The sequence below is a fragment of the Salmo salar genome, chromosome 10 (genome assembly GCF_965601325.2).
Source record: "Salmo salar chromosome 10, fSalSal1, whole genome shotgun sequence".
Taxonomy (NCBI): domain Eukaryota; kingdom Metazoa; phylum Chordata; class Actinopteri; order Salmoniformes; family Salmonidae; genus Salmo; species Salmo salar.
Window position 1 is genome coordinate 59,422,474 of NC_138300.1, and position 16,124 is coordinate 59,438,597.

At 44.0% G+C, this 16,124-nt stretch overlaps 1 protein-coding gene across 1 annotated transcript in view; it reads left to right on the forward strand.

The window, feature by feature from the left end:
- Positions 1 to 16,124, forward strand: part of LOC106560617 (lipoma-preferred partner homolog) — a 515,165-nt gene that overhangs the window by 440,623 nt on the left and 58,418 nt on the right. Inside the window, exon 13 of the mRNA XM_045687983.2 lies at positions 14,141 to 14,319. Coding sequence (XP_045543939.1) covers positions 14,141 to 14,319 — 179 coding nt within the window. The remainder of the gene's footprint in view (positions 1 to 14,140; positions 14,320 to 16,124) is intronic.

Consider the following 16,124-nt stretch of genomic DNA (forward strand, 5'->3'; position numbering starts at 1 on the left):
AAACAACCATTCGATGACGACATTAATGAATGTCGCTTTGAAAGATCCATTCTAACCGAGAGAGAGACTCTCCATCAGAACTACTCTCCAACAAGAATCAGAACGACACACTGAGCGTAAATATATATTGATTGCCATTGTTCCCGAATGAGTGAGCCTTCAATTGTCAATTGTTAATATTAATGAACTCTGTGTGCCACAGCTGACCTTTTATGATCCATTGTTCAACAGGCCGACCTGCCTGTTTAGCCCACAAGGGCACATTCCTCTACCAATCCTTTGTGACGATAGTTGCTGTTTGTATGTTTTTCTGTTAATTACTTAGTGTAGTAAATAAATGATTTTAAGACAATTGATGTATGGATGATTTTAGTAAAGACTGGGTTCGTGCAGATACAACAATTTACGACGTTTGGAATGAGACTGGACTAGAGGTAAAATACACCATTGAAACTAGAAGATAATCGGCCTATACTATAATAGAATATAATATTATAGTACAGGAAAGTTATATTAGGAAAATTATAGCTTTGTAATCTGAATATTCTCCTTGGTGCCCCGATCTCCTAGTTAATTACAATTAAACGATTAATCAGTTTAATCGCGTGATAATAATTACAGGGAGCTAATTGATAAACATATCTTCCGTTTAATGGTACCCCCAAAGACACGACACTAGTTAACCACAGCTTTTTACTGTCATCCCTAGTGACCCACAGCTTTACACTGTCATCCCTAGTGACCCACAGCTTTACACTGTCATCCCTAGTGACCCACAGCTTTACACTGTCATCCCTAGTGAACCACAGCCTGTAAAGTGGATCTGCTCAATAGCATATAGACTATAAATGTCACTAGGCATGCTCCTCAGCCATACTGAGCAGTAACTACAGTATGTGGTGGGTTATGTTCATTTTGCATCGTGGCTGAGTGGGCACGGAAGTGTCATTTTAAACGGCAGGGCCCAGCAGGCGTAGGGAGGGAGGATGATGATGTAGCGCAGTGTTGCCACACACCCCGAGCACTGTTTGAAAACACTGTGGCGCCCTGCCACTGCTCGATACGCACAGCCAGCCAATAGGAGCAGAGAGAGAGAGATTGATAGTTAGAGAGAGAGATTGATAGTTAGAGAGAGAGATTGATAGTTAGAGAGAGAGATTGATAGTTAGAGAGAGAGATTGGTAGTTAGAGAGATTGGTAGTTAGAGAGAGAGATTGATAGGCAGAGAGAGAGAGAGATTGATTGGTAGTTAGAGAGAGAGATTGATAGGCAGAGAGAGATTGATTGGTAGTTAGAGAGAGAGATTGATTGGTAGAGAGAGAGAGAGAGAGATTGGTAGTTAGAGAGAGAGATTGGTAGTTAGAGAGAGAGATTGGTAGTTAGAGAGAGAGATTGATAGTTTGATAGAGAGAGATTGATAGTTAGTGAGAGAGAGAGAGAGAGAGAGACGTTACAAAGAGCTGGTAGTCCCATCCACCAAACTACCAGGTGTGAAACAGGGAAGAGACTCAGAGGGTATGTTAATTTGGTATAGTGCAGACCTAACTCACTCTATTCAATTCATCAGAACAGGAACATTTTACATTTGGCTAGAAATTCTAAAGGAAATGATCTCAACAGAGAAAAATGTCCTCCTGTGTGCTACCTATATCCCCCCACTAGAATCCCCATACTTTAACGATGACAGCTTCTCCATCCTACCTATATCCCCCCACTAGAATCCCCATACTTTAACGATGACAGCTTCTCCATCCTACCTATATCCCCCCACTAGAATCCCCATACTTTAACGATGACAGCTTCTCCATCCTACCTATATCCCCCCACTAGAATCCCCATACTTTAATGAAGACAGCTTCTCCATCCTACCTATATCCCTCCACTAGAATCCCCATACTTTAACGATGACAGCTTCTCCATCCTACCTATATCCCCCCACTAGAATCCCCATACTTTAATGAAGACAGCTTCTCCATCCTAGAGGGGGAAATCAATCATTTCCAGGCCCAGGGACATGTACTAGTCTGTGGCGACCTAAATGCCAGAACTGGACAAGAACCTGACACCCTCAGCACACAGGGGGACAAACACCTACCTGGAGGTGACAGTATTCCCTCCCCCATATGACCCCCTAGATAAAACTACGACAACATAACCAACAAAAACGGGTCACAACTCCTGCAGCTCTGTTGAACGCTGGGTATGTACGTAGTCAACGGTAGGCTTCGAGGGGACTCCTACGGTAGGTACACCTATAGCTCATCTCTTGGCAGTAGTACTGTAGACTACTTTATCTCTGACCTCAACCCAGAGTCTCTTAGAGCGTCCACAGTCAGCCCACTAACACCCCTATCAGATCACAGCAAAACCACACTCTACTTGAACAGAGCAAACCTCAACCATGAGGCATCGAAGCCAGAGGAACTGCATACTATTAAGAGATGCTATAGAATGAAGGAAGGTAGTTTAGAAACCTACCAAACAACTAATGGCCAACAACAAATCCAATCCCTCCTAGACAACTTCCTAGACAAAATGTTTTCTTGCAATAGTGAAGGTTTAAACTTAGCAGTAGGAAGCTTGAACAATATATTTAACCTATCAGCAGAAAACCTAAGATAACAACTAACAACAATGAGAAATGTTTTTTATGAAGAATGTAAAAACCTAAGAAAGAAATTGAGAAACCAACAAAAACACATAAAGACCCAGAAAACCAGAAACTACACTTTCACTATGGTGAAACACTAAAACAATACAGAAAAACACGAAGAAAAAAAGAACAACAGAAAGCAGCTCAATTAAACTCTTCAACATTATCCTCCCTAATATTTTAAACCAAAGCCTGATCACCCCAATCCACAAGAGTGGAAACAAATTTGAATAGTTCCGGTAGAATATCCGTCAGCAGAAATCTCGGGAAATAATCTTCTGCATTATCATTAACAGCAGACTCCAATATTTCATCCATGTAAACAATGTCCTGAGCAAATGTCAAATTAGCTTTTTACCAAAATACCATATGCCAGACCACGTATACACCCTTATTGACAAACAAACAAAACAAAACAAAAGTAAAGTATTTTCATGCTTTGTTGATTTTGACTCAATTTGGCATGAGGGTCTGCTATACAAATTGATGGAAAGTAGCGTTGGGGGGGAAAGCATATGACATTATCAAATACATGTACACAAACAACAAGTGTGCAGTTAAAATTGGCAGTAAACACACAGAATTCTTCCAACAGGGCTGTGGGGTGAGACAGGGATGCAGCTTAAGCCCCACCCTCTTCAACATATATATCAACAAATTGGCGAGGGCACTAGAACATTCTCCAACCGGCCTCACCCTACTAGAATCTGAAGTCAAATGTCTACCTATCTGGTGATGATCTGGTGCTTCTGTCACCAATCAAGGAGGGCCTACAGCAGCACCTAGATCTTCTGCACAGATTCTGTCAGACCTGGGCCCTGACAGTAAATCTCAGTAAGACAAAAATAATGGTGTTCCAAAAAATTTCCAGTTGCCAGGAACACAAATACAAATTCCATCTAGACACCGTTGCCCTAGAGCACACAAAAAAACGATACATACCTCGGCCTAAACATCAGCACCACAGAGCTGTGAACAAGCTAAGAGACAAGGCAAGAAGGACCTTCTATGCCATCAAAAGGAACATAAAATTAGACATATCAATTAGGATCTCGCTAAAGATACTTGAATTAGTTATAAACTCAGCAAAAAAAGAAACGTCCCTTTTTCAGGATCCTGTCTTTCAAAGATAATTTGTAAAAATCCAAATAACTTCACAGATCTTCATTGTAAAGGGTTTAAACACTGTTTCCCATGCTAGTTTACTGAACCATAAACAATTAATGAACATGCACCTGTGGAACGGTCGTTAAGACACTAACAGCTTACAGATGGTAGGCAATTAAGGTCACAGTTATGAAAACTTAGGACACTAAAGAGACCCTTCTACTGACTCTGAAAAACACCAAAAGAAAGATGCCCAGGGCCCCTGCTCATCTGCGTGAACATGCCTTAGGCATGCTTCAAGGAGGCATGAGGACTGCAGATGTGGCCAGGGCAATAAATTGCAATGTCCGTACTGTGAGATGCCTAAGACAGCTCTACAGGGGGACAGGACGAACAGCTGATCATCTTCACAGTGGCAGACCACGTGTAACAACACCTGCACAGGATCAGTACATCTGAACATCACACCTGCGGGACAGTTACAGGATGGCAACAACAACTGCCCGAGTTACACCAGGAATGCACAATCCCTCCATCAGTGCTCAGACTGTCCGCAATAAGCTGAGGGCTTGTGGGCCTGTTGTAAGGCAGGTCCTCACCAGACATTACCAGCAACAACGTTGTCTATGGGCACAAACCCACCGTCGCTGGACCAGACAGGACTGGCAAAACGTGCTCTTCACTGACGAGTAGCGGTTTTGTCTCAGCAGGGTTGATGGTCAGATTTGCATTTATCGTCGAAGGAATGAGCGTTACACTGAGGCCTGTACTCTGGAGCGGGATCGATTTGGAGGCGAAGGGTCCGTCATGGTCTGGGGCGGCGTGTCACAGCATCATCGGACTGAGCTTGTTGCCATTGCCCTTTATGGTTGTGAGGTCAGGGGTCCACTCACCGACCAAGAATTCATAAAATTGGACAAACACAAATTGAGACTGCATGCAGAATTCTGCAAAAATATCATCCGTGTACAACGTTAAACACCAAATAATGCATGCAGAGAAGAATTAGGCCAATACCCGCTAATACCCGAAACTGAGCTGTAATTATCAAAATCCAGAAAAGAGACGTTAAATTCTACAACCACCTAAAAGGAAGCGATTCCCAAACCTTCTGTAATAAAGACATCACCTACAGAGAGTTTAACCTGGAGAAAAGTCCCCTAAGCAAGCTGGTCCTGGGGCTCTGTTCACGAACACACTCCACAGAGCCACAGGTCAGCAACACAATTAGACCGAACCAAATCATGAGAAAACAAAAAGATAATTACTTGACACATTGGAAAGAGTTAACAAAAAAACTGAGCAAACTAGAGTGCTATTTGGCCCTGTTGTGTTTTTGCTATGCCGGATTAAGTGATATGACATGCTATTCTATAAGATCATTTCTCTGTAATTGATATTACCTGATTAAGCTAATAAGGTAAATGTAATTAACTAGAAAGTCGGGGCCCCACGAAATAATGTTTATGGAGCTGTTATCTTCTGAATAAACTCTTAAAGACCTGGTAATTGTTTACATCAGTAGTAGTCAATATTTAATCGTCACTTTATTCAGTCTCATCTGAAAGTTGTAAATTCTTGGTTATCTTCACGAACCCTGGCTAACAAGTTGAATCAGCAATACAAAAATTGGTTTAATTATTTATTTACTAAATACCTAAATAATCACACAGAATTACATCTACACAGGATGGGTCATACATTGATTACAAATGATGTCATAAAGGAAAACGTCCCTAGCGGACGGAACAGATATGACGGCTGGTTACACAAAGAAAGGGGGTTGGGTTTTGAATGAAAGAGCGGGAAGACTGAGTAACAACGGGAGAAGCTATGCTATCGTAAATATAGAATCTTATGCATTCTAGATAACCGCCCTTTTGGAAAAGGAAAATGCAAGGAATATTTACTCTGAGCTGCGCTTCAATAGGTTGGTCGTAGATGGAAGGCCGGGTTGCCCAGCAGGGATCTCTTGTCCTTTGAAGAATGTCTCTGGTGGCAAACTGGATACGTTGTAGTATTGGTGTGTGTGTTAGACTGGATACGTCGTCCGTCCTTTCCTAGCCCACGTTTACAGCGGCTGCTGCTAACTCAACGGCTAGGAGGTATCACTTCTGGAGTGAATAAGAGTTCAAAGTTCATACCAAGTTGCCATACTTTTAAGCTCGTGCTATATTCTGGCTGGTATAGTCGAATTTCATCCTTTCGGCGTGTCGATCGTCACCTTCACATTAAACACGATGCTAATTTCGTTAGATTATTATCTGAGCCCGTTTAACGTATGACCGTTAACGGGTTTAAATAGTGGTGAAAGAAGGGTGTGTTTCATAGTTTACAACCCATGTCTGTTCACTTGGGTCTCTGAGTGAGCAGAGTGGTGTTCTTATGACAAACCGTTCTCATTAACCTCTCCAGCGTCTGATCCCGTCAGCGGGATCAAAATCCAGCGAAAAATCATATCGCCAATTAGCATTAAAAAAAATCATAATTTAAAAAATAAAAAATGTATATATATTTTTTTTTTTTATAGATACACCTCTCCTGAATCGACCCACGTCGTCCGATTTCAAAAAGGTTTTACAGGAAAAGCAAATCATTAGATTATGTTAGATGAGTCCATCGTAAAAAGCAGCTTCATAGCCATTTTCCGACCAACCACTTGCATCACATATAATCAAAAAACAGCTAAATGCAGCACTAACCTTTTACAAAATTCATCAGATGGCACCCCTAGGACATCGTTATACAATGCATGCATTCTTTTGTTCAATAAAGGTCATATTTATATATAAAAACAGCATTTTACATCGGCGTCTGACGTTGACTAAATAATTTCCCCTCAAATGCGTCCCGGTAAACAATGCTACAATTCCCTAAATTACTATCCGATAACGATTTTTTTAATTTATATTGTCAATCTAACATTTATAGATGAATATCTCTTGAGAACACCTGTCATACCAGATTTTAAATTAACTTTACTGGGTAATCACACTTTGCGATAAAAGGAGATGCGATACTCAGAAAATGAGCTAATATACAGAGCTCGGCGCCATCTTGGCACAATCGCATGTCACATCTCATCTTGTATAATATTGTCAATAATCGCCTACCTTTAGTTGTCTTCATCAGAAAGCATCCCAGGTCCACAACAGATGTATTTTCGGTCGAAAAAGTCCATACTTCACGTTCCATTAGCCTGCTGTTGGTAGCGCGTCCTTGGGCTCTCTCCAAATTCTCCGATGTGCGCAGGGCTGAAGTTTCGGATAAAATGATTCTCCCGCCTGTAGGTTCGTTCAAACATGTCAAACGTTGTAAAACATTAATCTTCAGGGCCTGTAACACCAAGAGAGCCAATAAGATTCGAGGGGGATGATTTAATTGTCTTTCAAACCCATTCCAAAGGTGGGGGTAGACATGGCCGCCGGCGTCATAATGGTGATGGCCCATCCCCTGTGACCAATTTCTAAAGAGTCTCATTCACTGAGTTTCGACTGTATAAGGCTCAAACCACTGTGAAAAGACTGGCGACATCTAGTGGAAGCAATAGGAAGTGCTCACTGAACCATGGTTAACGGTGTGATTTATAGGGAAAGATGAGAAGTCGAGTCCACAATTCTGAATTCCACTTCCTGTTTCAATCGGTCTCGGGGTTTTGACTGCCATTTGAGTTCTGTTATACTCACAGACACCATTCAAACAGTTTTAGAAACTTTAGGGTGTTTTCTATCCATATATAATTAATAAGTATATGCATGCCCTAGCTTCTGAGTTTGATTAGTAGGCCGTTGAAAATGGGAACGATTTTTTTTCAAAATGCGCTGTGGCGCCCCCTATCCTAGGGTATCCTCAAGAGGTTTTAAGAAGCTAAAAATTACATTTCATCATTTCACAAATAGTTTCATATTTAAACATTTAAATTGCACAACAATTCCATGGGAATCTGATAACTAGAATGTGTAGACTTTCCAAGATACAGTTTATGTCATCCTGTCATCAGTCATAATGTTTCAGATGACAACTGATCTGACATATTCATTAAGTACCAACGCATATTTTCAAATGGTTGGATTACCGAAATATGGTTCCGTTTCCCACCTTTTGATGTTCCCAGAATCTCTATGTTAACAAAGGGCTTTTCCAGAGTCCACTCTATAGAGTAGAGAGAGAGAAATGGGGGGGGGGGGGGGCGGGGGGGTATTTATGGGGGTCATAAACCTCCCCAACAGGCCAACATCATGACAGCCCTAAACAGAGAGTACACAGTGGCAGAATACCTGACCACTGTGACTGACCCAAACTTAAGGAAAGCTTTGACAATGTACAGACTCAGTGAGCATAGCCTTGCTATTGAGAAAGGCCGCCGTAGGCAGACCTGACTCTCAAGAGAAGACAGGCTATGTGCACACTGCCCACAAAATGAGATGGAAACTGAGCTGTACTTCCTAACCTCCTGCCAAATGGATGACCATATTAGAGACACATATTTCCCTCAGATTACACAGATCCACAAAGAATTCAAAAAATAATGTTTGATAAACTCCCATATCTACTGGGTGAAATATCACAGCAGCAAGATGTGTGACCTGTTGCCACAAGAAAAGGTCAACCAGTGAAGAACAAACACCATTGTAAATACAACCCATATTTATGTTTATTTATTTCCCCTTTTTGTACTTTAACTATTTGCACATCATTACAACACTGTAAATAGACATAATATGACATTTGAAATGTCTTTATTCTTTTGGAACTTTTTTAAGGGTAATGTTTACTGTTCATTTTTGCTTTGGCAAAATGTTAACATATGTTTCTCATGCCAATAAAGCCCTTGAATTGAATTGAGAGAGAGAGAAAGAGAGAGGCAGAGGTAGAGAGAGAGAGAGAAATGCAGAGAGAAAGATGCAGAGATCCAGGAAATGCCTGAGCACAGCCCCCTCCCCATCAGCCAATCACATGGCCTATCAGTCAGCTAATTGATGCTATCTCCATCATCTTCCCTCCCCAGTCCCCCTGTAATTGCAGAGCTGTTTAGAGAGGGAAAATCATTATTTCTGAAATATCGGAGTAACAAATGGCAGTGTAGATATTATTAAGGAGAGGGATGTCTGAGATCAGACAGAGTTGGATGGGTCTGCCACGTCCCCCTGCGGGCCGCCTGCCCAGCGAGCCTTCCAGCCTGGAGGGGGAAAACCTGCAGTCATCACAAAGTGGATGTATTTACAGCCCCCTCTGACCCACTCACCAATCAGAGGGGGGAACGGCGGTCGCTAGGCGGGTGAAAAACAACTGTGTTTGTGTTTGAGAATACTCTGCTAATCAGAATCCCTCAGAGAGAGAGAGAGAGGGACATTCTACACCAGAACCACTCAACGGAGAGATACATTCTAGACCAGAACCACTCAACGTGGACATACATTCTAGACCAGAACCACTCAACGTAGAGATACATTCTAGACCAGAACCACTCAACGTAGAGATACATTCTAGACCAGAACCACTCAACGTAGAGATACATTCTACACCAGAACCACTCAACGGAGAGATACATTCTACACCAGAACCACTCAAATCTGTATCTTGCTACCAGTCACTTTTCAGCCCTGTTTAAATCTGTATCCTGCTAACAGTCACTTTTCAGCCCAGTTTAAATCTGTATTCTGCTACCAGTCACTGTTCAGCCCTGTTTAAATCTGTATCCTGCTACCAGTCACTTTTCAGCCCAGTTTAAATCTGTATCCTGCTACGAGTCACTTTTCAGCCCAGTTTAAATCTGTATCCTGCTACCAGTCACTTTTCAGCCCTGTTTAAATCTGTATCCTACTACCAGTCACTTTTCAGCCCTGTTTAAATCTGTATCCTGCTACCAGTCACCTTTCAGCCCTGTTTAAATCTGTATCCTGCTACCAGTCATCTTTCAGCCCTGTTTAAATCGGTATCCTGCTACCAGTCACTTTTCAGCCCTGTTTAAATCGGTATCCTGCTACCAGTCACTTTTCAGCCCTGTTTAAATCGGTATCCTGCTACCAGTCACTTTTCAGCCCGGTTTAAATCGGTATCCTGCTACCAGTCACTTTTCAGCCCTGTTTAAATCTGTATCCTGCTACCAGTCACTTTTCAGCCCTGTTTAAATCTGTATCCTACTACCAGTCACTTTTCAGCCCTGTTTAAATCGGTATCCTGCTACCAGTCACTTTTCAGCCCTGTTTAAATCTGTATCCTGCTACCAGTCACTTTTCAGCCCTGTTTAAATCTGTATCCTGCTACCAGTCACTTTTTATGTATAAACCTACCTTAACCACTCCAGGACCCCTGGACATTCAGTGGTTGTGCAGAGTGTAGAGGAGGCAGGTAGCTTAGTGGTTAGAGTGTAGAGGAGGCAGGTAGCCTAGTGGTTAGAGTGTACAGGAGGCAGGTAGCCTAGTGGTTAGAGTGTAGAGGAGGCAGGTAGCCTAGTGGTTAGAGTGTAGAGGAGGCAGGTAGCCTAGTGGTTAGAGTGTAGAGGAGGCAGGTAGCCTAGTGGTTAGAGTGTAGAGGAGGCAGGTAGCCTAGTGGTTAGAGTGTAGAGGCGGCAGGTAGCCTAGTGGTTAGAGTGTAGAGGCGGCAGGTAGCCTAGTGGTTAGAGTGTAGAGGCAGGTAGCCTAGTGGTTAGAGTGTAGAGGAGGCAGGTAGCCTAGTGGTTAGAGGAGGCAGGTAGCCTAGTGGTTAGAGGAGGCAGGTAGCCTAGTGGTTAGAGGAGGCAGGTGGCCTAGTGGTTAGAGGAGGCAGGTGGCCTAGTGGTTAGAGGAGGCAGGTGGCCTAGTGGTTAGAGGAGGCAGGTGGCCTAGTGGTTAGAGGAGGCAGGTGGCCTAGTGGTTAGAGGAGGCAGGTGGCCTAGTGGTTAGAGGAGGCAGGTGGCCTAGTGGTTAGAGGAGGCAGGTGGCCTAGTGGTTAGAGGAGGCAGGTGGCCTAGTGGTTAGAGGAGGCAGGTGGCCTAGTGGTTAGAGGAGGCAGGTGGCCTAGTGGTTAGAGGAGGCAGGTGGCCTAGTGGTTAGAGGAGGCAGGTGGCCTAGTGGTTAGAGGAGGCAGGTGGCCTAGTGGTTAGAGGAGGCAGGTGGCCTAGTGGTTAGAGGAAGCAGGTGGCCTAGTGGTTAGAGGAGGCAGGTGGCCTAGTGGTTAGAGGAAGCAGGTGGCCTAGTGGTTAGAGGAGGCAGGTGGCCTAGTGGTTAGAGGAGGCAGGTGGCCTAGTGGTTAGAGGAGGCAGGTGGCCTAGTGGTTAGAGGAGGCAGGTGGCCTAGTGGTTAGAGGAGGCAGGTGGCCTAGTGGTTAGAGGAGGCAGGTGGCCTAGTGGTTAGAGGAGGCAGGTGGCCTAGTGGTTAGAGGAGGCAGGTGGCCTAGTGGTTAGAGGAGGCAGGTGGCCTAGTGGTTAGAGGAGGCACGTGGCCTAGTGGTTAGAGGAGGCAGGTGGCCTAGTGGTTAGAGGAGGCAGGTGGCCTAGTGGTTAGAGGAGGCAGGTGGCCTAGTGTTCTGTTATACTCACAGACACCATTCAAACAGTTTTAGAAAATTTAGGGTGTTTTCTATCCATATGTAATAAGTATATGCATATTCTAGTTACTGGGTAGGAGTGGTAACCAGATTAAATCGGGTATGTTTTTTATCCAGCCGTGTCAATACTGCCCCCTAGCCCTAACAGGTTAACTGAATTTGCCTAGTTAAATAAAGGTTCAATCGAAAAACGTATGGAAGCCCCTTATTCACTCTTATTAGCCCAGTGAATTATTGCACCACATGACAAGGGGCTTCCTTGTCATACTCTCGTTTCTATCAAGGGAACACATCTCCCTTGCTACATTTACACATGTTCTCTCCAATGACAAAAATCTCTTGAGTTTTCTGTTATTGAAAGAGACCTTTTCCTTTTTTTAGAGGAGGCAGGTGGCCTAGTGGTTAGAGGAGGCAGGTGGCCTAGTGGTTAGAGGAGGCAGGTGGCCTAGTGGTTAGAGGAGGCAGGTGGCCTAGTGGTTAGAGGAGGCAGGTGGCCTAGTGGTTAGAGGAGGCAGGTGGCCTAGTGGTTAGAGGAGGCAGGTGGCCTAGTGGTTAGAGGAGGCACGTGGCCTAGTGGTTAGAGGAGGCAGGTGGCCTAGTGGTTAGAGGAGGCAGGTGGCCTAGTGGTTAGAGGAGGCAGGTGGCCTAGTGGTTAGAGGAGGCAGGTGGCCTAGTGGTTAGAGGAGGCAGGTGGCCTAGTGGTTAGAGGAGGCAGGTGGCCTAGTGGTTAGAGGAGGCAGGTGGCCTAGTGGTTAGAGGAGGCAGGTGGCCTAGTGGTTAGAGGAGGCAGGTGGCCTAGTGGTTAGAGGAGGCAGGTGGCCTAGTGGTTAGAGGAGGCAGGTGGCCTAGTGGTTAGAGGAGGCAGGTAGACTAGTGGTTAGAGCGTTGGACTAGTAACCGAAAGGTTGCTTGATAGAATCCCCGAGCAGGACAAGGTAAAAATCTGTCGTTCTGCCCCTGAACAAGGCAGTTAACCCACTGTTCCTAGGCCGTCATTGAAAATAAGAATTTGTTCTTAACCTCTATGGGCTAGGTGGGACGCTTGCGTAACAGCCACTGCCAGCCTGTGGCGCGATTTTCAAAACCTTAAAAATCCTATTACTTCAATTTCTCAAACATATGACTATTTTACAGCCATTTAAAGACAAGACTCTCGTTAATCTAACCACACTGTCCGATTTCAAAAAGGCTTTACAACGAAAGCAAAACATTAGATTATGTCAGCAGAGTACCAAGCCAGAAATAATCAGACACCCATTTTTCAAGCCAGCATATAATGTCACCAAAACCCAGAAGACAGCTAAATGCAGCACTCACCTTTGATGATCTTCATCAGATGACAACCCTAGGACATTATGTTATACAATACATGCATGTTTTGTTCAATCAAGTTCATATTTATATCAAAAACCAGCTTTTTACATTAGCATGTGACGTTCAGAACTAGCAAACTAGCAAACTAGCAAACTTCCGGGGAATTCGCTAACATTTTACTAAATTACTCACGATAAACGTTCACAAAAAGCATAACAATTATTTTAAGAATTATAGATACAGACCTCCTCTATGCACTCGATATGTCCGATTTTAAAATAGCTTTTTGGTGAAAGCACATTTTGCAATATTCTAAGTACATAGCCCAGGCATCACGGGCTCGCTATTTAGACACCCGGCAAGTTTAGCACTCACCATAATCATATTTACTATTATAAAAGTTTGATTACCTTTTGTTGTCTTCGTCAGAATGCACACCCAGGACTGCTACTTCAATAACAAATGTTGGTTTGGTCCAAAATAATCCATCGTTATATCCGAATAGCGGCGTTTTGTTCGTGCGTTCCAGACACTATCCGAAATAGTAAAGAAGTGTCACGCGCATGGCGCAATTCGTGACAATAAAATTCTAAATATTCCATTACCGTACTTCGAAGCATGTCAACCGCTGTTTAAAATCAATTTTTACGACATTTTTCTCGTAGAAAAGCGATAATATTCCGACAGGGAATCTCCTTTTCGGCAAACAGAGGAAAAATCCCAAAGGCGGGGGCGGTCGGGGTCACGCGCATAAGCCCGTGTCCCTTGATCGGCCACTTGAGAAAGGCGATAATGTGTTTCAGCCTGGGGCTGGAATGACGACATTCTGTTTTTTCCCGGGCTCTGGGCGCCTATGGACGACGTGGGAAGTGTCACGTTAGAGCAGAGATCCTTAGTAAATGATAGAGATGGAAAAGAAGTTCAAGAAATGGTCAGACAGGCCACTTCCTGTAAAGGAATCTCTCAGGTTTTGACCTGCCATTTGAGTTCTGTTATACTCACAGACACCATTCAAACAGTTTTAGAAAATTTAGGGTGTTTTCTATCCATATGTAATAAGTATATGCATATTCTAGTTACTGGGTAGGAGTGGTAACCAGATTAAATCGGGTATGTTTTTTATCCAGCCGTGTCAATACTGCCCCCTAGCCCTAACAGGTTAACTGAATTTGCCTAGTTAAATAAAGGTTCAATCGAAAAACGTATGGAAGCCCCTTATTCACTCTTATTAGCCCAGTGAATTATTGCACCACATGACAAGGGGCGGACCACACCGTATTGCCTCTGAGCAATTGGCCATCATTGTCATAATGCTACATTGTCGGTTGTTTAAAAAAAATAAAATAATATTTTTTAAAGTGACGGCGCAAGTCTTCAATAATGACCTTCTGTTACTCTCGTTTCTATCAAGGGAACACATCTCCCTTGCTACATTTACACATGTTCTCTCCAATGACAAAAATCTCTTGAGTTTTCTGTTATTGAAAGAGACCTTTTCCTTTTTTTTATTGACATAACTGTTGTCTGTGTGTGTTTCAGAACACCCTGGAGTCCTGTAACATCTGCAGTAAACCCATCATGGAGCGTATCCTGCGGGCTACAGGGAAGGCCTACCACCCACACTGTTTCACCTGTGTGGTGTGTCAACGCAGCCTGGACGGTATACCCTTCACTGTGGACTCTGCCAACCACATCCACTGCATCGACGACTTCCATAAGTAAGGGGGGCTGCTGCAAACACACACTCAGACAGAGGGACACACACACCCAAGTATATCAAATCAAATCAAATAACATTTTATTTGTCACATACACATGGTTAGCAGATGTTAATGCGAGTGTAGCGAAATGCTTGTGCTTCTAGTTCCGACCGTGCAGTAATATCTAACAAGTAATCTAACGTAACAATTTCACAACAACAACCATATATACACAAGTGTAAAGGAATGAATATAATGTATGTTCGTTTTATTGGCTAATAAATGGCCTGTACATTAAGTTGTGAAGAGAAACAGAAGTAAAAATCGTCTAACCTCACGTTCAGAAAGTAAACAAGTCTTGTGAAGTAAAAAACCTGCTGGTTAATTCCTCATGACGAAGTTAACGTAGCAGGAGTAGAACGACGCCTGAGCAGAGTCCGCACTTGTGTTTTTCAGGGGAAACTGAAAATACTGTGTCCCTGAAAACCAGAAACATTCACTTTCTACCAACGCCGCTAACGTTGTGACAAGCCTGACTTCGACAAAGCAGTCTGGTCGCGTTCCCCTGCCAACGCTGCTAACGGTGTGACAAGCCTGACTTCGACAAAGCAGTCTGGTCGTGTTCCCCTGCCAACGCTGCTAACGGTGTGACAAGCCTGACTTCAACAAAGCAGTCTGGTGCGTTCCCCTGCCAACGCCGCTAACGGTGTGACAAGCCTGACTTCAAGAAAGCAGTCTGGTGCGTTCCCCTGCCAACGCCGCTAACGGTGTGACAAGCCTGACTTCAACAAAGCAGTCTGGTGCGTTCCCCTGCCAACGCTGCTAACGGTGTGACAAGCCTGACTTCAACAAAGCAGTCTGGTCACGTTCCCCTGCTCAGACGTTGCACACATCAACCAATGGTTGCGTGCCACGTCATCATCTGTGTCATCAACTGACAGATTGCTTTAACATATGATGTGGTTAACTGATATGTAAAATACTTATCCAGGCGCTGTAATATCTGGCGTCAGCAACACCTGGGCAGAAGATTGCACCCTTTATGTCGACGAACAGATGTTTTCACCAACCCACCACCCAACTCACTTCCTGTTCTGAGCCAATCACAAAGCCACCACCCACCTCACTTCCTGGTTCTGAGCCAATCACAAAGCCACCACCCACCTCACTTCCTGATTCTGAGCCAATCACAAAACCACCACCCATCTCACTTTTCTGGTTCTGAGCCAATCACCAAGCCACCTCACTTCTTGATTCTGAGCCATTCATTGGGCCTCACCTCCAATCCCCTGATAGGAGCTGTCTTCACTTCCTCGAGGATCTTCTTGTTAGAGAGACCTGTTCCTCCTCTAGGTGTTCCCTGTATGTATTTAGTTCAGTCACCTGAGTTAGAAGATCACTAATTGATTTCACAGTTTATTTGTATTCACATGTACATTCAAATGTTTTCTCTCCCCCTCCCCTCTGTCTCTCTCTCCCTCCCCTCTGAATCTCTTTCCTCCCTCTCTCCCCCTCCCCACTGTCTCTCTCTCCCCCTTACTTCTCTCCCTCTCCTCTCTCTCTCCCCCTTTACGTATCTCCCTCTCTCCCACTCTCCTCTCTCTCTTCCCTTCCTCTCTTTCTCCCCCTCCCAACTCTCTCTCTCCCCCTTACATTTCTTTCTCTCTTCCCTTCCTCTCTTTCTCCCCCTCCCAACTCTCTCTCTCCCCCTTACATTTCTTTCTCTCTTCCCTTCCTCTCTTTCTCCCCCTCCCAACTCTCTCTCTCCCCCTTACATTTCTTTCCCTCTCTCTCCTTCTCTCTGTCTCTCTCTCCCCCTCCCC